At 41.8% G+C, this 25,880-nt stretch overlaps 1 protein-coding gene across 2 annotated transcripts in view; it reads right to left on the reverse strand.

Annotated features, from left to right (window-relative positions):
* LOC149235035 (serine/threonine-protein kinase/endoribonuclease IRE1a-like) overlaps positions 1-25,657 on the reverse strand; it is a 132,146-nt gene extending 106,489 nt beyond the window's left edge. Inside the window, exon 1 of one of the 2 annotated variants that reach the window (XM_089372039.1) lies at positions 25,220-25,657. In XM_089372039.1, the coding sequence (XP_089228165.1) occupies positions 25,220-25,476 (257 nt within the window). In that variant the 5' untranslated portion in view covers positions 25,477-25,657. The remainder of the gene's footprint in view (positions 1-25,219) is intronic. The other variant, XM_089372038.1, reaches the window with a different exon arrangement.
* Positions 25,658-25,880: the final 223 nt, after the last annotated feature.

The raw sequence follows: 25,880 nt of genomic DNA on the forward strand, positions 1-25,880 counted from the left end.
CATGGATGGGGTGAAGGATCATGTGATTCCCCACATATTAGGGAAGAATAGTGCCCAAGTGATGTGGACCGCTCTGATGCATCTATATCAAAGTGACAAATAGAATCCGAAAATGGTGTTAAGGGAGAAGCTTAGGAACACCAAGATTATTTAATCAAATGTCGTGGCATCATAACTCACTAGGATTCAACAAGTTCAAGATGAAATTGGAGTTGTCGGGGTAGCCTTGCCAAATGATGATCTTTTAATGATAGCTCTGAACGGGTTCTCAAAATTGTCGGCTACCTTTGTGATGAGTATTCTAGCAAGAGAAAAGCTACTAGATTGGAACAAATTGTGGGATGACTATACCCACAAGGTGATTTGGGAGAAATCATTGTCTGGAGAACAGTAGAAGACTATGGATGATGAGATCCTTGCTCTTACCAATCAAGCAACGAGAAGCAAAGGTTTGGGCATTAGGGGAGGAGTCAACCTCACAGTGCAAGAAGGACTTGACTAAGGTCAAGTGTTTTGCCTATCATAAGATGGGACACTATAATTCACAGTATCTAAAGAGGAAGAAAGGAGGAAAGGGCACACATCCAGTTGTAGTTGGTCGATAGAAGCTCAGGAGGAGTTTGCCAAGAAATTTGAATCAGAAATCGTACTTGTTTTCTACCTTACCTCAAGCACATTACTAGTGGGTGTGTGGCTACTAGACAGTGGAAACAGAAAGGCATATGACATGTTAAATTTTTATAACCAAATTGTAGATTAACTGCTAAACAAATTTTCACAGAAACAGAACCAACACAATGGGTTAATTAACAGCAATAAATAGTGGAAACAAATTCACATGAAACCAATCATGACAACAAAATAACACAGATATACCCAAGAAACCCCAGAGTGAGGAAAACCTGCAAATGTTGGGCTCTTTTATCTTCAATTTTAGAAGAAAAAATTCTTACCGAAATTACATGAATTTGCTATAGCAATTACACAACGATAATTTCGAGCTCAAAACCCTCACTTGGCCCTCTTATACAGCCCACACTTGGCCCTCTCGACCCACACGTGCGCCCCAACTAATTTACTTCATCGTACAAGAGAAAAATCAGCCTCTTGCTAATCAATTTGGTCTTGGTCTCGCTATAGCTAGCTCGACCTCACAACTCACTTTCTCTGCCCAAATACTCGCTGTCATTCAATCTCCAACTCGTGGTCATCGATTGTGTCTTCAACTCAACCCTTAGGCTCAATTTATAACTTTTCTAAGCTAAAATTGACGAACAAGATTAACTCATCAAGTTAATTGAAGATAAATTATTTATCTTTAGTTAACATTCTTATCTTTAGCTTTCTCTACTTTAATTCAAGTACCAATCATAAATTTAGCTTGCATTACATGCATACCACATGTAACTCATTTGCATGCATGCAACTCCACATCTAACATGCAACCTACTTGCACACTCCACATGTCGCATGCAATCAACATGAAAACTCCGTACGCCGCATGCAATTCACATGCATGTCGCATGCAATCAACATGCAACTCATATGCATGCCTTGCATGTCATGCAACTCACATGCATGCTTTGCATGTCACATGCAAGCTTCTAAAAAGGTAAAACAAGATCTTTCCAATTACGACACAAAGCTAGAAGACCTTTTGCAACTACAGAAATAAACACTCCCTCTTAGCGAGGAAGGTGTTCTGCACAACACCCAACTTATCCTTGAAGAATACAAACTTGCCCTTCATCAAGACCTTGGTCAAGATGTCTACTACTTGTTCGTTTAAAGGAATGTACTGCAACTTCACTATCCCCTTTAGCACACAATCTCTAATGAAGTGGTACTTGACCTCAATGTGCTTTGACTTGTCATGAAACACTGGATTGTCAAAGAGTTTGATGCAACTCTGATTATAACAGTAAATGACAGTCAAATCTAGCTCCTGATCAAAAAGCCCAAGAAGAAGTTTATGAAGCTAGATCACCTTGCATGTAGCCATATTGACTGCAATATACTCAACCACTGCAAAACTCAGTGCAAATGCCTTTTGTTTACTATGGTAACAAGAGACTACTCCTGATCCCAAATGAAACTGCGCCTTGAAGTGATTTTTCTATCAGTTGTATTGCCTACCCAATCCGCATCAATGTACCCCTCTAGTTTCACTCCATCCTGCTAAATAAACCTTGGCCATACCCAATTGTGCCTCAGAGATATCTCAAAACACACTTCGCAGCTACCCAGTGCACTTGCTTAGGCTCTATCAACTATTTGTTTAAACTTTAAAGTCAGGTCCATTGCCTCTAATCTAGAAGCATTAATCTTCTTCCAATTGGTCACAATTGGCGTGGACACGGGCTTACACTCCTCCAACTTGAATCGCTTCAAGATCTCAACTGTGTACGTCTCTTGTCCAAGGAAGATTTCTCCCTCTCTCTGCCACACTTCCAACCCCAAAAAGTAGTGCATCAACCCCAAGTCTTTCAACTCAAACTCTCGTGCAAGATCCCGCTTGTAGTGCACTATGAGCTCCTTTGACCCTATGAGAAACAGGTTGTCAACATACAAGACCAATATGAGAGGCTTGACCTTCACCCGAATGTAATATAGGTTTGGGTTTGCCTCACTCTTGGTGAAGCCCATGCTCTGCCAATAACAGTCAATACATGCATACCATGCCCTAGGAGCCTACTTGAGCCCATATAATGCTCTCCTTAGCCTGCATACATGGGGGTCCCTCCCATGCACCTCAAAACCGTGTCGCTGCTCTATGTAGATCTCTTCCTTAATCACTCCATTTAAGAAGGTTGTCTTCACATCCATCTGGTGAATCCTCCAACCCATCTGCACTGCTACAGAAATGACAGGCTTGATGGATGAGTACCTGGCAATTAGAGCGAAGGTCTTGTCATAGTCGATCCCCTCTTTCTACAAAAAACCTTAGCCACAAAATGTGCTTTGAAATTCTCCACGCTACCATCTGCAGCATGCTTAATCTTATACAACCATCTCCAGCCCACCATTGACTTGCCTTCTAGCCATGGTACTACCTCCCAAACATTATTCTTCATGATGGAAGAATACTCTTCCACCATGGCATCCATCCACACTTGATGCTTGGATGCCTCCTAAAAGCTGGAAGGCTCTACCTCAATCAATTCACTCATAAGCGTTGCATACCCAGAATAACGCTTACGAACCTTACTCTATCTCATTGAATATTGTGGAGTACCAACATTCTCCTGGGCCTCTCTCAGTGTTTTCTCAGCCCAACTATTCCTCTTCCTCCCTGTGGTAGGAGTCTAAGGCTAAGGAATCCTCTGTTCCTCCTCCTAATCAACCTGCTTGCTTTACTCTCCAACTTGCATGGTTGTCCTCTAAGGAATCTACACTGCCTCAACCTTGGGTGGCTACTCCTCCTCCTAAACCTCCATCAAGCTTCCAGAAATCCCAAGAGCTCTCTCCTCTTCGAACTTCGCATCCCTATGTACAACTGTCTTCCTGAGGGCAGGAATGTAAACTCGATAAACCTTCGATGTCTCACTATATCCTACAGGGTTACCCTTATTTGCAGTCAGTTCCAACTTGGGTCTCTTCTCCTTGGAAACATGACAACATACAATGCATCTGAAGCTGCGTATGTGCCCCAAATCCGGTTTATTTCCTATGAAAGCCTCCTCTAGTGTTAATTAGCCCAACACCTTGTGTGGGCTTCTATTCTGCAGGTACACGATAGTGTTGCAAGCCTTTGCCCATAGAAACCATAGCAAATATTGATCATGAAGCATGGCCTTAGCTGCTCTATAGCCCTAATTTTTCGTCTAGAACCCCATTTTGTTGAGGGTTGTACGCAATCCTTCTTGATATCTTCCTAAGCACAAAAGTCCTTCAAGGCATTCGTGGTGTGCTTGCCTCCATTATCCGACATTAGTGTCTTGATCGCCCTCCTTATCTGATTCTCCACGAGAGCCTTAAACTCCTTGAACCTGTTGGAGACCTCATCCTTATTCTTTAGAAAATATGTCCAGGTCTTTCTGTGGAAATCATCAATGAAGGTAACATAATACTTGTACCCATTCAAGGATTTTGTTGACATGGGCCCACACACATTTGAGTGTATTAGATCCAAAATCCCTTTAGACCTAGTGTCACTGCTCGGAAAATTGGTCTTGGCATATTTCCCCAGTGTGCAACCCTTGCACACCTCATGATTTTCAACCTTCATCTCAAGCAACCTGTAACTATCTCCTTGAGCACATTCAGTGTTCCATGGTGAAGATTGATGATTTCTAGTAGCATCGGATGTGCTCTAAGCCTCAAAATTTGCAGGGAAGCTTGGACACATGTATTCCAAAATAACCAAAAATCATTTTGGGAAATTCCACCCAGAGACAGTTTTATTAAAATAATTAATTATTTTTAATTGGTGCCTAAGTCTAAACTTAGGAAATTAAAATAATTAAAGGGTATTAATCAAATTGTGGGTGAAACTTCTAGAAGAAGATGAGGATCAAGCCAAAATGATTTGAGCCATTGATTAGAATCTAATATCGATCATTTGTTCTCAACGAGAAGATTATAAGAGGAAGCTTGATGCGCATTTGGAAGACATCGGAGACAGATCAAGAGATCGAATTTCTCAGAGAGGGCAACGCAATAGTTGCTAGAGAAGAGATCGAAGTGATTTCTTGCAGTGAGGGGCAGGGATAGTTCCAGTTGGAGAATTTCCTGATCTAGGAATACATTACAGAGGAGGCAGAGAGAGATCAAGAAGAGGCCGCGCAAAGGCTACCCTGGGCAGCAGAGTCTAATGCAGAAACAGCTCAGAGCCTGAGAGGAGATCCATATTTTGCTGGAGAGGTCGAGTTCTGAAGCCGGAAGTCGGGGTGTGAGACCAGGAGGGCAGAAGTCGAAGTTCCAAAAGCAAAATGATCAGCGAGAAAGAGTGACGCAGAACAGCGCAGTGATTGCACAAAAACTACGTAGAGGCTGTTAGGGGCTACCCATTCAGTGGCTGGATCAATCTTGGATCGCCAATGATAGTGTGAGGTATTTCTCACTAATCTTCTGTCATTCAAATTCTATATATTGTATAGCCAGCAAGGCATCCAAAGATTGTATTCAGAAAACTACTGCTTAATAATACAAACCCTCAGTGGTTGCACTGGTTTTCCCGCATTGGGTTTTTCCGAGGACATTTATCCAAAAATAACGGTGTAATGTGTTGTGTATTTCTTTCTTGCTCAATTTCTTGTTTCTGCATATAATTTTTAATTTGTGAAGGTTGCAGTGTATTAGTTTCAATATTTGTTGTAGGAAGCAATAAATAATTTTGTTCAGTAATTAACAAATATAAGGAACTTAATCAGTTGTTGCAGTAGAAATTTGGGCTTTCAAATTTTCACATGGTTTCTGAGCTGCAGGTGAAGCAAGAGAGCATAGCCAAAAGAGCCCAACGCTGAAGAGGAGGGTTGAAGTGCTGCGTAGGCAGCAAATTGAATCCCCAGAGGGATTGCGCATTCCAAGTCAGGAGGGCAAAATTTACGAGGAAGGTCTCTCTCTGAGTGAGTCAACAGAGAGGTAAGACTTCCAAATCGAAGTTTGCTAGTGTGCAGCGCAGAAGCTTCAGCAAAGAGGAGGTTTTTGGTGTGACACAGTTTTCTGCAGGAGTTGTTGGGGCAGAAATACGTCAAAAGGAAGAAGAGAGAGACTATTGAGGGAATTCTTCCTCAGAGGATTTCCAGCCAAGAAGTTTCAATTCTCATTTGTTGAGCAACAGCAGGGAGTAGCAGATCTACTAGCAGGGAGTGCGTAGGCCAGCCCAGCAACAACGCAGAGAGAGAGGAGGCAGTTCGACATTTCGTTGGCAGAGATGGCAACTAATGGGTTACGAGATCAGGATCGGTTGGAGGGTGCATCCAACTATGTGATCTAGAAGGCAAGGATCTCATGTCTTCTGGATGAGCACGATCTCAAAACCTATGTCGACAGTGTGGTAGTTGTACCCATGGATCCAGATCCGCTCAAGAAGTACAAGGCTGAAATGGCGAAGGCCAAACGATTGATCCTCGACGGAGTGAGAGATCACGTAGTGTGTCACATTATCGGCAAGGATACTGCCCGGCAGATGTGGGAAGCATTGGCCACGTTATACGAAGGATCTTCCAAGCAGCGGAAGATGTACTTGGAGCAGAAGATGAGATCCACATAGATGCAGACAGGGGAACGAATTGATCCATTCCTAACGAAGCTTCAAGAGATCTGGAACTCGTTGGCAGCTGTGGGGTCAACACCTCAGCCTACCGAGATGTTGAGCCTAGCCCTAAATTCAGTCTCAGAAGAATGGCAAGTGTTTGTCCAGAGTATCCTTGGCAGAGAGAGATTGTCAGATTGGGAAGGAATGTGGGCTGCTATTCAACAAGAAGAGATGAGGAGAGACTTAGTCAAGTGCAAACTTGATAGTAGCAGCGACAACAATGGGATGAAGCCAAAGGAGGAGGAAGAAAATGTAGCGCTTGCATCTAAGGGGCAGCAGGAGCAGCGGAAGAAGAAGAAAGATGTTTCGAAGATCAAGTACTTTTGATGTGGTGAACTTGGTCACTACACTACACAATGTCCTCTCAAGAAGAAGGACAAGGACGAGAAGCATGATTCAAAAGCTACATCCGAAAAGATAGAGGAGGAAGAGTTTGCCATGGTTGCCCAGATGCCTCTAGGGGAGAGGTGGGGTGATCTAGTACTGGCAAGATCCTTGAGGAGTCCACCTCTTGGATCAATACCTTGTTATGGGAGCCCAGATCAGAAGTAGCAGGATGGACCAATGTCAGTTGGTGCAAAGGAGTGTCGGAGTGACAGTTGCAGTGACTAGGAGCGCCAACGATTGAGCAACGCAGAGCAGAGTTGGCAATAGTGCAGTTGTCACAATGAAGAGTTAGCAACAACACAAAGGCTTCAGAGGCTCAGTGCAGAGACTAGCAGCGGTTAGAACTCTAGCAACAGATGCATCATGTTGAACACATGTTTAGTAATTTTGGATGTTTTTTCGTTGCTAATGCAACAGCAGCAGCAGTTGGAGAAGGTTGCAATGCAGATGTAGTGTTGACAATGGCAGTGCTAGCAACAGCACAGATGCAGAACTTATGAGGGTTGCAATACAGATGCAGTGTTGTCAGTGGCAGGGTCAACAGCAGTACAGATGCAGCATTTGCACAGTAGTTGATGGGCAGTGATGTCAGACATCAGTAGCATAGAGGGAGATGTTACAAAGAAGGGTGATGCTTCAGCAGGTTGCATTACTAGAGCACATTCCTTGCTAAGAGGGAGTGTTGATTTCTGGTAGCATCGGATGTGCTCTAAGCCTCAAAATTTGCAGGGAGGCTTGGACACATGTATTCCAGAATACCCAGAAATCGTTTTGGGAAATTCCACCCAGAGACAGTTTTATTAAAATAATTAATTATTTTTAATGGGTGCCTAAGTCTAAACTTAGGAAATTAAAATAATCAAACGATATTAATCAAACTATGGGTGAAACTTCTAGAAGAAGACGAGGATCAAGCCAAAATGATCTGAGCCATTGATTAGAATCTAATTTGGGTCGTTGGTTCTCAACGAGAAGATTATAAGAGGAGGCTTGATGGGCATTTGGAAGACATCCGAGAGAGATCAAAAGATCGATTTCTCAGAGATGGTAGCACAGCAATTGCTGGAGAAGAGATCAAAGTGGTTTCTTGCAGTGAGGAGCAGGGATAGTTCCAGAAGAAGTGACGCAGACCCCAAAAGGAGTAACACAGAACAACGCAGTGATTGCGTAGAAACTGTTAGGGGCTAGCCATTCAGTGGCTGGATCAGTCTTGGATCGCCAGTGATAGTGTGAGGTATTTCTCACTAATCTTTTGTCAGTTAGATTCTCTGTATTGGATAGCCAACAAGGCATCCAAAGATTGTATTCAGAAAACTACTGCTTAATAATACAAACCCTCAGCTGTTGCACTGGTTTTCCCGCATTGGGTTTTTCCGGGGACATTTGTCCAAAAATAACAGTGTAATGTGTTGTGTATTTCTTTCTTGCTCAATTTCTTGTTTCCGCATATAATTTTAATTGGTGAAGGCTGCAGTGTATTAGTTTCAGTATTTGTTGTAGGAAGTAGTAAATAATTTGTTCAGTAATTAACAAATAGAAGGAACTTAATCAGTTGTTGCAGTAGAAATTTGGGCTTCCAAATTTTCACAAAGATGGGCCATCCTCTTGTGCCACAATTTTCCTAACTCTTTATTGTTGCTCACCAACTCATGCGCTGGCTCAAACTGCAATCGAAACAAGTTGTCATGCCTGACTCTAATCACTTTCACAGCCTTGGAATCCCTGGGATGAATATAGACTTTGCCCCCCTCAAAGATCACAAGGTAACCCTTGTCTTCCAAAATAGAAACTGATATCAGGTTCTTCATCATCCCTGGGACATACAACATGTCTTCCACTCCCTGTGATACTTTACCGTGCCAATACTAGTTGGATGATACTTAGCATTGTCTCCAAACTTTATGTAGAAATCCAACTCCTCCTTCAGACTGGTGAAATATTCTTTGACTCCCCTCATGTGGCAAGAAGCCCCACTGTCAATATACCACACATTGTTGGCAACTAAACTCAAGAGATAGGCAGAGTGAAAACTCATTCTCAAACCATGTTGCAAACTCATCCACCCCTACAATAGTCGCAACCTACTTCTTATTCTTTCCCTTGTTTTTCTTATTTGGGCACTAATTGGCATAATGATCCAACTGATGGCAACAAAAACACTTCACCTAACTCGAATCTTTCTTCTTTCCACTCTTGGAAGAAGACCCCTTGCTTGGCCCTTTCTTGGCATTTGCTTACCCTTGCTTGCAAGAGCAAGGTTCTCCTCTTCTTTGAACCTCTTCTTTTGATCTCCTCGTTGACCACTTTCTCGGATCTCCTCCTGGATGAAATCATACCAAAGCTTCGCCTAATCAGGTAGGTGATCCCAACCCATAGTACACTTGACAAAGACTTCCCAGTGCTTTGTAAAGCCATACAAGGCTATATGCGCTACCTTTTCCTCCACAATCATCTCTCCAACAGCAGCCAACTCATCCCTACCCTCTGTCAACCTGGACAAGTAAGATGTTACACAACTTGTCCTTGAGCATGATCTTTCAGCGATAATAGTCACTCTGATATAGCTTAATGAGCACATCCCACATCCTTGTAGTGTCTTTCTCTGATAGATGGGGTATCAAATGATCTTTAACCCCATCAAGGATAATCCTCTGCACCTTGGCCTCTCTAACCTCATGCAGATCTAGGGCAATGGGATCATTGGTGGAACCACTTCTATACTTGCATAGGCCCACAACCTGTTCTCCTTGAGAATAGAAGTGATTTGAACCTTCCACTACAAGTAGTTTGAAGCACCCTCAAGCCTATCCTCATATCAAACATTGGTTTCTATTATAGAAAAACCCTTAAAGAGATTGAAAACTGAAATCTGATTTTTGTCCTAAAACATACGTCAAATATCCTTGGCTTTGTATCCAAAGTTTAGAGCTCTGATAACATTTTAAAAATTTATAACCCAATTATAGATTAATTGCTCAACAAATTTTCACATGATAGAACCAAATCAAATTTTATCTATCTGATTTGCAACCCTGCATTAGTTAACGACAATAAGCGAAGGAAGAAAATTCACACGAAACCAATCACATCAACAAAATAACATAGATATACCCAAGAAATCCCAGTGCGCGGAAAACTTGCAAACATTGCACTCTTTTTTTTAACTTTAGTAGCAAGAATTCTTATAGCAGTTACATGAATTTGCTACAGCAATTACACAACGATAATTTCAGCCTCAAAACCCTCACTTGGCCTTCTCACCCAGCCCACACTTGGCCCTCTCATCCAACCCACACATGACCCAATTGATTTACTTCAGCGCACAAGAGAAAACTCAGACTCTCTTGCTAATCAATTCGCTCTTGGTCTCGCTATAGCTAGCTCAACCTCACAACTCACTTTCTCTGCCCAGATACTGACTTTCACTAAATCTCGAACTCGTGCTCATCAATTGTATCTTTGTTTGAACCCTTAGGCTCATTTTATAAATTTTCTAAGCTAAGATCAATAGCCATGATCAATCACTCTCATTGAATCTCCAACCTGTGCTCATCAACTGTGTCTTCAACTCAACCCTTAGGCTCAATTTATAACTTTTCTAAGTTAAGATCGACGAACAAGATTAACTCATCAAGTTAATAGAAGATAAATTACTTATCTTTAGTTAACTTTCTTATCTTTAGCTTTCTTTACTTTAACTCAAGTACCAGTCATAAATTTAGCTTGCATTACATGCATATCTCATGCATGCCACATGTAACTCATCTGCATGCATGTAACTCCACTAAGGGTTGCGGGGGAGTGCCCCCCTCGCACCAGCTCTCGAAGCGTACTCCGAACAAAAGTGCTTAAGGAGCGACCCAATGAGTGCGCTCCCGTATCACTCCAGTTTGGGAGTGATTTTCAGGAGCATGCTCCCGCCGCTTCCACAAGTGGTTAATACTTCTTCTGCAAAAAGGTGTTGGAGCACCTATAGCTTCATCCACAATGTCAAGAGAAACTGCTTCAATGAAAACCAAATCAGAAAGTTTGGTTTATGTAAACTACAACTTGAGGTTGTTGACACATTATTGTGAGCGGGCTCAATTTGATAGAGCATATATCACTTCAGACAACAACTCGGAGGAGGATAATTTTACAAGTAACGGTTACAAGTACAACTTTAGTGATGACAAATGTTATATATTGAATTTTGAAACTTCGAAACTTTAAGATTGATGAGAATCGAGTTGTTGTAACATGTGGACCTTCAACATAACTTCTACTGTCAAATCTTCTGCCTAATGAATAATCCAGATTGACTACAAAATTATAATATTTTACAAGGCAATTTTCACAAAAATTTCCTTTCGGAGGCACTACCCCCAAACCCCCACCAAGGGAGGCTCAAAGGCTATCACTGCCCCCTAGACCTCCATGCAACAATAGTAGAGGGAGGGGGGAATCCCCCCCACCTGGGACTGGATCCAAACGCAACATAAACAAGACCTCTGAATTAGGAAGATAATCAGGCTCCACACCCAGCATGATGAGAATCAAGATGTTGTAACTTGTGGACCTATGGTTGATGAAGATTATAACTACTAGATGATTGACGTTAAATGGTTCAATCCATGTTTTTTATGCTTTTTATAGCTAATTCATCATTACACATGCTTTTGTTGACATATATGCATCAAAACATATAAAAATATATATTATATAAAAAGCTCCCAAAATCACTCCCAACCCAGAAGCTTCTGAAAATTGTTGCTCCCCACTTCCGCTTCCCACTTCCAAGCAACCTTGACTTCGCATCTAGAATGCAATACACTTACACACTCTGCATGTTGCGTGCAATCAACATGCAAACTCCACATGTCACATGCAACTCACATGCATGGCTTGCAAGCCACATGTAATCAACATGCAAACTTCACATGTCGCATGCAACCCACATGCATGCCTTGCATGCCACATGTAATCAATATGCAAACTCCGCATGTTGCATGAAACCCGCATGTTGTATACAAATTTGTTGTTGTAGTGCGATTGATCTCTCCATTTCAATTCCACTACAATTTATTATCTGAGTTAATAAACCAGTGTGTTTATTTTATCAACAATTTCATCAATATTTGAGATAAATATTTTTTGGGTTTTAATGAATTTTTGAAGTAAATTAGATCTAGTATAAAAAATTTGAACATGGTATCAAAACTATAGAAACTATATGGGAGAGATCAGATATCACAAGGGTTTTACAGCAACAAGAAAATTATTTTACAAGGAGGGTTTTGTGGCTAAAGTCAATCTGGTAATATGGCATCATCAAGTCTGAGGTATGAAGACAAGTTGGAGGGGGTTGTAAACTTTAGTCCATGGAAGGAGCAAATCACCCTTGTTTTAATGGCAAATGGTTTGTGGGAAATTGCAAGTGAAGAGATTCGAGTTCCTCAAGATGCTGCCCAACCAGCTGAACAAAAGATATAAGAGCCAGGGACATCATTTTGGATGGTGTGACGGATCACATAATCCCTTACATAATGAAGAAAGATTCAGCCTATTAAACATGGATGTCCTTGACAAAGCGGTACTAGAGTGACAACCAAAGCAAAAATATTGTGCTAAGGGAGAATTTGGATAACATCAAGATGAACAAATCTAAGATTGTGGCCTCATACTTCACAAGGATTCAACAAGTTCTTCATGAACATTCAATTGTTCGGGAAGAAGTGTATGAGATGGATTTTGTCAAAGTAGCACTGGAAGGGTGTACTAAGCAGTGGGCTACATTTGTGACATGTATCCTCACCAAAGATAAGCTTCCTAATTAGGCTAGATTATATGACAATTTCACCAAAAAGGAGATTGGGAGGAATCCATGATCCAGGATGATTCCATTGATTCATTGCATAAGTGTTCAAGTGTCATCGTCAGTATTCAGTGTCGTCGTCAATTCAGTTCAGCTTCGACAGTATTGGTTATGGATCAGGTTGTTCAGGTAATGTTATGGTTTCATGGCATTCAGTTGATATGGGTTTGTACCTGGCTATCGACTTATGTTCATCGACAGTTCCGCCAGGATTGGTCGACGACATGTGTCTTGTCGTTCGCCTTGCAGGATTTAGTGACGACATGGGTTTTGTCGAACTCACAGGTGTTAATGTCGACAAGTTTGTCATCATGCGACAAATGTCGCTAATGTCGCTTGGTGACGATTGATTGTAAATGGCTTTTGATGAACTCTAAATATCAAACCCTAATCTACATCTAAACCTAAACCTAATACAAAACCATATATCAAACATAAATGCAACATTCTAAATACATTGGAAATTATGTGTTAAATACCTAACAACTATGTGCTAACTATCAAAACTAGCGCATTAAAACTATCTAACACATAAAATCCTAAACCTAATGCTCAAACCTAAGACCAAAAAAAAACCTTTGATATAAACCCTTGGCATAGTTTAAACATTACAAACAAAACAACATACACAGCGCTAACCGCGCGAGTAGCCTAGCCGCGTCGGAGAACCATGTGACAAGTATGTATAGACCGTCGGGAGGTTACATCACCGCGCAGGTTATAAACATCAAACAGTCAGGGGACAGTTAACATGTGAAAGGGAAGCAGTGGTGTAAACCGTCAGGTTGTCAAACCATCAGAGAAACCGCAGCAACAATCGCCAAGTCTCGGAACTGCCAACTGAAACCACAACAAATAACATCGGGAGTGGACACATGGCAAACCGTCAGCGCAACAGTAGCCTTAACCATCGGGCGGATAAGCCACCAAGTGGCAATCAGGCAGTCGACCGCTCAGTGTTCACATTACAGTCGTTAGCCCTCCACCCGGTTAGCTGACCGCCTGCGGTTAAATGTTAATGTAAAGTTTATTTATGGATTTTATATGGTTTTGGTTGTTAAAAACTAATGCGACGGTCATTAAACCTAGCCTAGGTGTCATGAAACCATAGGACCGAGATTCAAACCATCCAGAAGCAAACCAAATTCATCTCAAATACAGCGAAAGGTTGTTTTTATGTACCTGCAGTTCTATAAGAGGCAATGTTGTCCATGGAGGAGATTAGGAGTGGTTTTTTGACTTTTGTTTGCAATTTCTGGAGGTCATAGGCAGTTTTGTTTTCAACGTTACAGGAGCATCGGGAGTCGGAATTGGAATCCATATGAGGCGTTGGAAAGGTGGTTCAGAGGGCTATCTAATGACAATGATCAGAAGTGCTTGCGTGCACATTCAGACTGATCAAACCTCTGTGTAATCAACTCCTTATGTTCATTCCAAATAAAAACGGTTGCCCATCTTGAAAGCGGACCCGGAGACGTAGTCCATTAGGGACGAACTCCATCATCAATCTTGTTGTCAGGTATCGCTGTGTTTTCACTGTTTTCACTTCTGTTATGCATTGTTTATATGTTTGATCAGCTGTCGTAAAGTGTTCTTCTCAAGCAATTGTTCCTCAATTTCCGCACTTCCAGTTAACATTCAAATCATAAATGGCTAATCAATTATGCATCAGTTTTAATGAATGATCATTTCAGATCAATCATAATTGGTGGACAATGCAAAGGTGGAGATGAGGAGACCCTTGCTCTCACTAGGCAAAGGTAAAGCCAAGCAAAACCAGAGTGGAGGAGCATCTTCACAAGGGAAGAAAGACATGAGCAAATTCAAGTGCTTTGCATGTCATAAATTCGGTCATTATGTCGAACAATGTCCAAACAAGAAGAAAGGCAAGGGGAAAATGGTAATAGTTGCATCTGCATAGATAGATGAGTTCATAAAATTCAAGAAGGAATTTGCCCTAGTATCATATCTTTCTGGCAGCATTACAAAAAGGGTGTGGTTTGTGAACAGTGGAGCATCTTATCACATGACAGGATCTTGTGGTATCTTTCACCAGTATGGCCAAGGAGCACAGAGATCTACATGTGGAGCTTGGTAACAACACCAAATATGCAATAGAGGGCATTGGCAACATAAAGTTCCAGCTAGACTCAGGGAGTATTATGGAGGTGAAGGAGGCGATATATGTACCTAGGTTGGAGAAGAATTTACTCTCAGTTTGAACCATGGGGAATAGAAGACTTGAGGTCAGCCCCACAAGAGGTAAGATAGTTGTTAGTTAGACCAAAAGAGGCTAATCCTAGCGTGAAGCGAGTTATAGGCAACAAGGAGAATAACCTATATCTATTAAGAGGATAGCTAAAGAAAGCCTTAGTACATAAAAGTGACAGCCAAAGTGAGATTTGGTACATGAGAATGGGACATCTACACTATAGGGCTCTACCACTATTATGGGAGATGGTCACTAGTTTTTTGTAGTTTATAGTATGGACCATAATGGTGTGTGTAAGGAATGTGAGCTTGGCAAGTAGGCAAAGGCAACATTTCCTAGTAGTAAGACCAGGTCCAAGGGAGTATTGGGATTTCGTGCATTTTAACATCTATGGCCCTATGTCAATGGAGTATATCTTAGGGAGCAGTTATTTTGTGACATTCATAGATCATTCTAGAAGGACATGGATTTACTTCCAGAAGGCCAAGGATGAGGTCTTCAGTCAGTTTCAAGAGTTCAAAGCTCTTGTGGAGAACCAGACTAGGAAGAAGATCAAGGTCCTGAGATCAGACAATGGGGGTGAGTATACCTCCAACAAGTTTAAGGATTTCTGTAGGGAAGCAAGAATCAAGAAAGAGTTAGCAATGCCCTACAATACGCAACAAAATGGAGTAGTAGAGAGGAAGAACAGGAGTATAGTCGAAGCAACCAAGGCCATGATCCATGATCAAGATCTACCTATGTTCTTATGGGCAGAGGCATGTAATACAATTGTATACTTGCCGAACGGGAGTCCTCACAATGCACTGGAGAACATGCCTCCTGAGGAAGCTTTTACATAATTGAAACTGGAGGTGAGACATTTGCACATCTTTGGTACTCTAGTATATGTCCACATTCCTTCATAGAAGAGGACTAAATTGGAGCCCTCATCAAAGGGGCATTTTTGTTGAATACAGTGAGACTTCAAAGGCCTACAGGGTCTACATTCCAGGACAGAGGAAGATAGTGGTTAGGAGGGATGTCAAATTTGAGGAGGGTAGGACCTTTAGGATGTCACATTGGACAGATCTAGCGTTGGTAGAGGATCAAAAGCAAGAGGATCTGAAGATTTAGCAGGCACTAGCAACACTAGCAGCAGGGGCACTGCCTTCAAAAAAAGAGGAGCGAGATGTTCGTTCGAGCTCTATCAGCCGGAGGCAGAGATGGGCTGAGTAGACATTAAGAGATGTTGAGGAGCACGTGGAGGCTATTGGCAACACTTCATGGACAGCAGACCACTAGCCAAATTTTCTGGTTATATGGCCTTGATGAGCAGCATCAATGAATCTGAACCTCCTACCTTAGAGGAAGCAGCAAACTAGCAAGTTTAGAGGGACGCCATGGTGGAAAAGTATAGTTCCATCATGAGGAACGATGTGTGGGACATAGTGCATGCCTTAAGGGATGTTAGTGGTCACTTCTCGATGGATCTACAAATCAATCATGTAATAGATAACAATATCGAGAAGTACAAAGCGAGGTTCATGGCAAGAGGGCTCTCCCAAAAGGAGAGAGCAGACTATGAGGAGACATTTGCTCCTCTCACCAGATATGCATCTATTAAAGCATTCATTCCTATTACTTCATAAATGAAGCTGAGAATACATTAGATGGATGTGAAGACTGCCTTCCTCAATGGGGTAATTGAGGAAGAGGTGTATATTGAGCGGCCTCAAGGCTTCGAGATGCACCGGAGGGAGTCCCATGTGTGTAGATTGAAGAAGGCCTTATACGAAATTAGGCAAGCACCTCATGCATGGTACTCTAGGATTAATGGGTACCTACTTGGATTGGGCTTCACGAAGAGTAGGGAAGACTCAAACTTGTATTATGTACTTGTTAAGGGTGAATTGCTCATTTTGGTCCTCTATGTTGATGATATCTTCTTGACAGGATCGGAGAGGCTCATTGGGATGTGCAAGTAGGACCTTGCTTCGTATTTTGAGATGAAAGAAACTACATTGATGCACAACTTTCTGGGACTAGAGGTGTGGCATCAGCCAAAAGAGATTTTCCTAGGGTAGGGAAAGTTTGCAGTTGAGATTCTGTAGAGATTCAAGATGGAGGATTGCAAGATAATGTCTACACCTATGATCACTAACTTGGGGAAGCTTAATGCTTCTGAAAGTGAGTTGGTGGATCCCACCTTGTACAAATAATTGATCAGGTCCTTGATGCGTTTGGTCAACACTAGGCCAAATATTTGTTTTGTCGTGAACACAATCAACCAATTCATGGTGGAGTTGCGAAGAGTTCATTATGTGGCAGCAAAGCATGTACTCACGTATCTTTGTGGTACGATGGAGTATGGACTGAGGTATGTCAAAGTTAATGGAATGGAGTTGCAGAGCTACACAAATTTAGACTAGGCGGGAAGAGCAATGGACAGGAAGAGTACATCAAGTTGTTATTTCAGCTTGGGATCAGTTACGATCCTGTGGTATAACAGGAAGCAACACTCAATGGCACTTAGCTCAACCAAGGCCAAGTACATGGCAACGAGTATGGCAAGTTGTGAGGCCATATGGTTTTGCAAGATGCTCATAAGAATATTTCATTGTGACTCATGAGACATCAATCATCATTGTCATGATCACCACTGCTCTCCTCTGTTGCATCCTCCTCCTCTGTTTATAATGTCACCTTTGCATCTTTTGGTATGAAGGATGACCCCTCAACGGTATCACCGTCATCAAAAGTGGCAGGGTCTAGCACTGGCTCATTAAGATCAATAGTATCACCATCATCAAAAGTGGCAGGCACTAGCACTGGCTCATTAAGATCCAAGTTGGCCAATCCCAACTCAACACTTGTCCAAACCCATATTGTCATGCCCCTACACCTGCAGTAGTCTTCCAACCGCTTATAGCGAGGTGCGGCACCACTGAACACTTTCTTTTCACCAATACTTATGTTCATGGACTACGCCTAACCACTTGTCCTACTTAGTTTGTGTTTCTCAACCAAGTATTATTATTATTCCTTTATACCAATGAACACCCATACACATTCATTATCCACAGCAATTATAAATAACAAGACAATTGCAATAGTATAAAGGGAGGGGCAACTCCCTGAACAATGAGTCTGCCCGAATATATTATATTAATCAACTTTTACAAATGTCCACAAGTATACTTGGAAACCCCAAGTTTCATACTTAGCCAAATTTACAACATGTCACACCTTCGTGTGCCAACCAAGTTCCTTGCCCGAGTTGGGCGGGCGCGCCCTCACACGAGCTGCCAACCGCACTCCTCAACCGAACTTCGTTTATCGCTGCATGACGGGCGGGCAACCTCACCCGAGTCACCCCACATTTCCTCTTGCACGACGGGCGGGCGACCTACCCGAGTCACCCGAGACACCTTCGTTTCACCCGGCGACAACCTCACACAAGTCTCCACCACATACACTTGCACGCCAAGCGGGTGACCTCACCCGAGTCACCACCCGCGCTCCTACCGAACGGCAGGCGCCTTCACCCACGCCCTCACCCGAGATACAAAACCGTGCCTTCACCGTGTCCCTTTGCCCAAGAGCGGGCACATTAACTCTGCACCTCTTTTGCGACCTGCACCTCTTTGCACTTCCCTCTTTGTATCACCAAATGATCATCCGAGTTCGTTGGTGCCAAATGATCCAACGCCTCGCTGTATTTATACGAATGGTGGGGCGAGTCGAGTTGCCCAAACCGACTCGTCCACCATATGTCAAATGTCCCTACACATGCTCGTTCGCCTTGTTTATTGCTGGTCGGCCAACAATCTTCGCCCAAGTCGCCATAGCATGTTGGGTCGGCCCGTGGGCTATGTCAAACGCTCCCACGCTATAAAACATCTTCGCTCCACCTCTCATGCGCATTATACATATGTATCTTCGCACATTTTGGTTCAAGCCTTTCGCTCGTTCATGTTTCCAACTCATTCGTTCACCAAACAAGTCGTCGCACTTCACAGTGGTCGTGTCAAGAACCGTAGGTCCTTACACATATCATCCGGAAAGACATCCCACATCTTTGTCTTTCCCTTCAACCACTCATCCCTTTGCCTGTAAATAAGACAAAGGTTGGAGTGCACATACATCATTGTCTCTGCCCTAGACTGCTCAAGCCTTCTCTTCTTGACATAATACAAATTCCCATATGTGCTCCAATTCCTCTCGCAATACGAGGATGAAGTCACTTGAGAGAGCATCCTCATGGCTAACTGTTATAGAGGAGGGCTTGTTGCCCCATGAGTTGCCCACCAAGAATAGGGCTTCTTAGCCCACCTGTCTCTAATCACATCATATCCTGCAAATCGACCAGTGTCAGTGGAAAACTCTACAAAGGCATCCTCCACATCATCAATGGATGCTCTATCCTGAAAAATCTACCTCAATGCATCCTTCCTCCCCTGTGAAATTTCACCATCCATGTGGGGAGGGAATCTACAAGATGGTCCACCATTCAGCCACTCCTGGTTGTCGTATTTTGGGTTCAATGAGTGAGCCAAACAATGCAAAAGTGTGCAATTCTTGTCCCATCTACTGACAAGAATATCCTGTATGGTGGTGAATAAGGCCTCTGATGATGTCTCATACTCTGGAAATCACTCTGTAAAATAATAGTCCTCATAGACTCAATCATGAAATCACATCCCTCATAAACCTCTCCTAGGATGGGTTGGTCTGTATCGGCAAATTGTAGCAAAGCAATGACAAGGTCCATGATCTTAATAAGTAGATATACCCTCTCCCACCAAACATCATCTAACACTGTGTTCTTCACTATTTTTGAGGTTGTTTGATCTGTCTTCCTCCAAAAAGACCAAAACTCCGAAATAACCATGGATCCAAGAGTGGTCTTGACCTCCCTCAACCTCTTCAACATGATGAATGAAGAGGCAAACCATGTATCTGCAATCTTCAATGATGATAGATTGGTGTACTCCTTGTAGATTGTGAGGGCATTTATATGATTTTGCACAAAGTTGTGGATATGTCGTGCATCCTCAATAATACTTCCAATCCAAACCACATCATAAACAATAGATTTAAGTGCTAAATTCAAGGAATGGACAATGCAAGGTGTCCAAAATACTTGTAGATATTTAGCTTCCACAATCATGCCAACAGCCTTGCAAACAGGTGCATTATCTGTAATGATTTGCAGACAAGAATCAACACCTACATCTTCAATAACTTCAATGAACAACTCACCCATATATTGTGCATCCTTGTATTGTGTAAGTGCATCCATTGATTTCAAGAAAACTAGACCATTCAAGGAAGACACCATGAAGTTGATGAGTGGGTGGCGTGTTGGATCTGTCCATCCATCAAAAACAATACTAACCCCAAATGTTGGCCATGCTGATTTAAGAGGGTCAAGCATTTTGTCCACCTCTTTCTTTGCCTTAGTCAATCTTCTTTGACCCAGCAGGCACATACCCTGATGGAGCCCCTTGAGTTAGAGCTCAACACATCTCAATAAATAAAGGTGAGCATGCAACATTAAAGGATATGAAGTTCTGATGGAAAAAGAATGCAATGATGAGATCTAGCTCTTCTCATTTCTCTTTCTGAAAAATCTTGTCCATTGAACCAAGTGCTACTGCCTTTCTTTTCACTGCTTGACCCAAACCCCCCCCAAAACTCTCAAATGGAAATTTGTTGCTGCTTTTCCTCAAGAATGGAAGGGATCGTCATTCTTGTTTTTTTATATGATGCAGCCACCCTTGCTACACCAACATTGGCCTCTTTTTCCATTTCTTTCCTCTTAGCTAAAGACACCTGTGTACATGCTCCAATCCCACAATCTAGTAAAGCCAACAAATGACCTTTCACACGGTAATAAGTGCTCTTGAAATGATTGTTGCAATAGTTGCATTTTCAAGCAACATTGCCTCCTCCCTTCAACTTGCTCTCTGGCTCTTGATCTCTTGTGACATACTTCCACAAAGGATATTTGTTTTCTTGAACCTATTGTCTTTCTAAATTCATTATGCCCTCAACATTTAAAGTTCTTGTTGCAGCCCCACTTCCAATAGAGGGAACACTTGCAAACCCTAATGAAACTGGAACAGAAGGGGCATCACCAATGGGAACATTCTTCCCCTTCCTTTGCCCTTTCCCTGCTGCCCTTGATTGAGCCATGAACGCTGTAAAAAAATAAAGAAAAAAATGCACATGTAAACTGCTGTAATAAAAATGCAAAAAAAAATAGAAGCAAAATGCACTTACTTGTTGCTTGAATCACCTCCAAAATGCTCCCAAACCCTTTGCTACAAGCTCCCCCTTCCTTTGCCCTTTCCCTGCTGCCCTTGATTGAGCCATGAATGCTGTAAAAAAATGCACATGCAAACTTCTGTAATAAAAATGCAAAAAATATAGAAACAAAATGCACTTACTTGTTGCTTGAATCACCTCCAAAATGCTCCCAAACCCTTTGCTACAAGCTCCCACACACTCAAGAATGAGTGCCAAATGAGCCCAAATTGGGCTTTATGGGCCGCATGACACACTTTTTTAGGGGACATGTGTCCCAAAATCAGGACATGCAAAACACGTTGTCAGGATTCATGTGTCCCTCAAATCCCACCCTCCAGGACACATCGGACACACTGAAGGGACACGTGTCCCAGCGAATCGTGTCTGATTCATGGGATTCGGGACACGCCAAGGGTTTTGGACGAATCTGGTTTCATAGTTTGATAAGTGGATTTTAAGGACTCATTTAGCATCTTCCAACCTCCCCACCCCCTAGATCTGAGATTAGGGAGTGCTATGGCACTCTTTGGGTGGCTAATTTGGGTCTGATAGGTTGCTATCCGTCTTTTTACACAAATTTTACAGTCTGATATAACAGGACAGCAAGCTATTTTGACCTATTAGTCCTTAACCAATAATCCAAACTGAGATTTAATTACATATTTAGTTAGGATAATTTTTGTATAGTTTATGTTATTTGATGTCTTCTAATTTGCTGTTTAGTTTTCTGCTACATAGTTATACCTACAAAGAACTAGAAGCCTTGGAAATTAACACCCCCACCTCACTTCAACCCCATATAAGGCCCTGATTTTATTTGGGATTGATTGAGGTTTCATTTGGGACTCCTCCCTTGACCACTTAGGAGGTCGTTGGGTCTAAGACTCTAAACAGCGGGGGCTTCACTGACATGACAATGGGTCCCTACCATGTAAGCGCCCATCCAGCAGGTTGTCAGAGCCTTAGCAACATTGCTAGTTAGATTGTTAATAAAAACCATCGACCTCACATCTCCAAAACTACCCAATGGTGGAGGACAGAGACCTATTGGAACAGGTATTCGCCATCACAAGACTATAATATGATGGAAAATTTCCAGATTACAAAGCTAACTAAGTTCTAAGATTAATAACTCACACAAAAACTAGCCTTCTCAAAGCAACCATTAAATGGCTGACAGTAGCTTCAATAGTTTGTTAAAGCATGTTAACTCAACACACAAACCAAAATCAATGCACAAGGAGACATGATTTACCCAAGAAACCAAAAAGGGAAAACCAACTTTGAATGGGGCTCAGTCCCCTCATTCTTGCAATCTTTGGTGACAATGCAGCTAATGCTCTTTGTGCAACCTCCTCTCCTTGGCCAAAAGACTCATTGAGAATGAGCATGAAGGAGGAAATAGGAGGCATTGTCAGGTAGGGGGAAGGCCAACTCCCATGCCCCTTTACTTCCCATTCCTAAGCCTTCTATCTTATTCATTTTTCTTTCATTTATTTTTTTTTACTTTTCTCTCACTTCTGTCTCATTCATCCTTACATTTACTTTTTTTAAATGTTTACTTTGGTTAATTGCCAAATTGTCTTGAAGGTACTAAATCTTACCTGTTCATTGGTTCAAATCCATTTGAATCAATGGTGCATATACGTGTTGTAGAACGAATATGATTATAATGAAAAATGTCCAAGACTGCTATGAAAAGTACAAAGGGGAGGATGATTCCATGACTATGGAAGTAGGAAGTGGGGAGGAAGGGCATGGGCACAATTTTCCTTCTTTTGTCATCCCATAAAGTCACAACCACTTCACCTTATTTGTTAAAATCATAATCCTTCGGGGGTTTCTTGAAGGACATACCATCTTGATATGCCAAAGGTATATAACCTAATCTTCTAGGAAAAAAGCTTCTTCAATTTTTTAGTCTTCTTCCACTGCTTACATTATGTTACCAATAAGTTGAATGATCTTCCATGACTATAACCACCTTCGTCCAACACTTGGAAGTTGTGCGTTGGTGTCAGCCTTCGTATGCCATATGGTTTGGTCATTGGTAGAGAGGAAAGATCTAGAGTTGTAGTGAGCAATTAGAAATGGGACAAAATTGGAACATGTACTCCAGTTTGTGTTGAGATTGGAACATGTTTGAGCTAAGGTATATAACCTAATCTTAGAAAAAAGGGTTCTTTCTTTTTTACTCTTCTTCCACTCCTTGCATTATGTTACCAATAAGTTGAATGGTCTTCCATGACTATAACCACCTTCGTCCAACACTTGGAAGTTGTGCGTTGGTGTGAACCTTCATATGCCATATGGTTTGGTCATTGGTAGAGAGGAAGGATCTAGAGTTGTAGTGAGTAATTAGAAATGGGACAAAATTGGAACATGTATGCCCTCGAGTTTGTGTTGAGATTGGAACATGTTTGAGCCAAGGCCTACCATCTCCCAAAGGCAATACGCTAACTTGGACTCTTCTCACCCACACTAGAGGGCTGACAGGTTTCTGAAAAGGGGGCATGGGGAAACATTTCCCAAGGTGACTCTTGACCCTGGCTCATGTAAAGTGAGGGGAGCATGCCACCCACCCTAGGGGACACATCCCCTTGGAACATAATTTTAATAAAGCCCATGCAAATAGGCGTTTTTCTTTGGCTAACATGGTGGCTGTTGTGTCAATTTTTCTACGCATATCATTGTGCAGGGCTATAAAGCTGAGGTGGACATTGCCCATATCTAGTATCTTCTAGATTATGGGGGTGAGGTCCCTCGTACCATGAGTCAAGAGCCTTCTGCACCTTATCCAATTCCCTTAGCTTTTTTGCAACTATCCCAGCAGAATGGAGTCCAAGGCAATCACAGAATTGTTTGGGCTGTGAGGTAGCACTAAGAACATTGGAGCATCTTAAGTATTCCTGGTGATGATCTAAGAGTATGGATCAAAACGTTGAGAATCGAGATATCTATAACACTATAGCGCAGTTCTGCTCCATCTTAACATTGGAATAGCTAGCCTCGAAGCCCTCAGAACCAGACACCGTATGAACAGTTGGCTCTCTTGCCTCTGGCGATTTCTAAAGTCTAGAAGCCACCACAACATGAGAACAATATATGCAAGGTTGATACACTAGGGCCCATGACTCAATATGAGAGATGGGAAGGGTGATGTAATAATGACAGGGATGATCCGCTAGCCTCTAACTTTATCCCAACGACTGCATAATCTAGTGTTTTTATAATCTTTGTTTTTGCGTTGTCTATACTTACCATGATGGAGCTTTTATATTTTGGACACTCAAAACATTGAGTTTATAAATTTTTAATTTTAATGCCTTTGGTGGTACTTAAGGCGATTGTCCTTGTAACCCACTTTTTTCCTTAAATGACCATGTCCATGTAGTGATTTATGGATAGTTAAAGAAATCATAACTTCTTAAATGAAAACGTTTTCTTAAAATTTAAGAAACAATAACAATAAAGAGAAAGAATACAACAGGAGGAAAAATACATATACGAAAAGAATACAACAATAGAGGAAGAATACATATGGTTTTATACATAATGATTTATTAATAATTAAAGAGATTTATTGATAGTTACAGGAAGCATTTACATTAATGGTAAAAATAGGATTAAGAGAATGGTCATTTAAATGTGTTTTTTTTTTTTTTGAACCACACCCAACTATTTGGCCTCAGTCACAGCGGGATCGAATCTAGAAGGGTTGCTTTGGATATTTTCAGATAAAGCCGGCCAAGGAATTCCCTCAGAATCCATTGTGGTAAACTCCCACCAGTCTACCGCCAGACCACAGCCTGGTCGACTCCAACAGGTGAATATTAAGAATGTAACTCCTGTGAATTGCGCAATAGCATTCACTCTAAAAAGAATTCCTGGCATCGATAATGTTTTACAAGAAGATTTCCCAATGATTTCTGGTTTTTCTAGGTCAATAGGATGTCTTTGCAATATATCCTTAAATCCTCTTCCTCGCGCAGTATTACCGAAAAACTCGCCGTACCTATAAATGAATGATCATAAAGGAAAAAATAGGGCAATAATGTCTTCGGGTTCTTTCATAAAATTCTCTATTATGAAGTGTGTAGGATTTCGGAAAAGCATAGATCCCGTAGGTTAATAAATTTCGCATTAACGAGAACCAGAATACTTCAAAAACGTTAAATGATTAATGTCAATTGAAGGTAGAATATGCTCTTACGGGGTGTTCAACGGGGCCAGAAATGAAGAAGTGGGCAGTTCGTCGCGCCTGCTCAGCTGTTTTCCATGGTCAATTACGCTAGGGAAATCCTTCACTGCTTCTGAAATAATAACTCCACTGTCTTCGTGAGGAGAAATTAATTTCACGGACTCCGCATCCCCCTCTACCTCGTTGATCTCCAACGCGGCTCCATGGCTACTAAATTGTGTGACAATTATAAGCAAAATGAAGATGCACAGGTTAATATACGACGCCATTGACGCTTCGGCGAATACAAAATCATAGGAAAAACACTTCTCCGCACACCAACAGAGAAATTAGTGATGCGTTTAGGCTTCAACATAAACGGTGAATTGAGATCTGCCCGAGGACAGACTCCCTGATTTAGCCAGTGGGACTCAATTCACGAATCCCTTCGCTTCCTCGCACTTTCTCATAAATTATATAATAATATAAAACTGTGGTCATATGAAAATTATATAATAATAAAAAACTGTGGTCTATGAAAGCACGTTCGAGGGGCGAAAGCTATTAAATAAATGCGAGCACTGATTTGTGTACATTCGCCGTAGTCTAAACACATTGTTTTTTGGCCTTAAAAATTATGGAAAGTTTGGCCAGATTTTGATAAAATCTGGCAATCCAGTTTACAGCTTTCTTT

This window comes from Pinus tabuliformis, chromosome 8, assembly GCF_031772625.1.
Source record: "Pinus tabuliformis cultivar Carrire ecotype Pingquan chromosome 8, CPIR1, whole genome shotgun sequence".
In the NCBI taxonomy this organism is placed as follows: Eukaryota; Viridiplantae; Streptophyta; class Pinopsida; order Pinales; family Pinaceae; genus Pinus; species Pinus tabuliformis.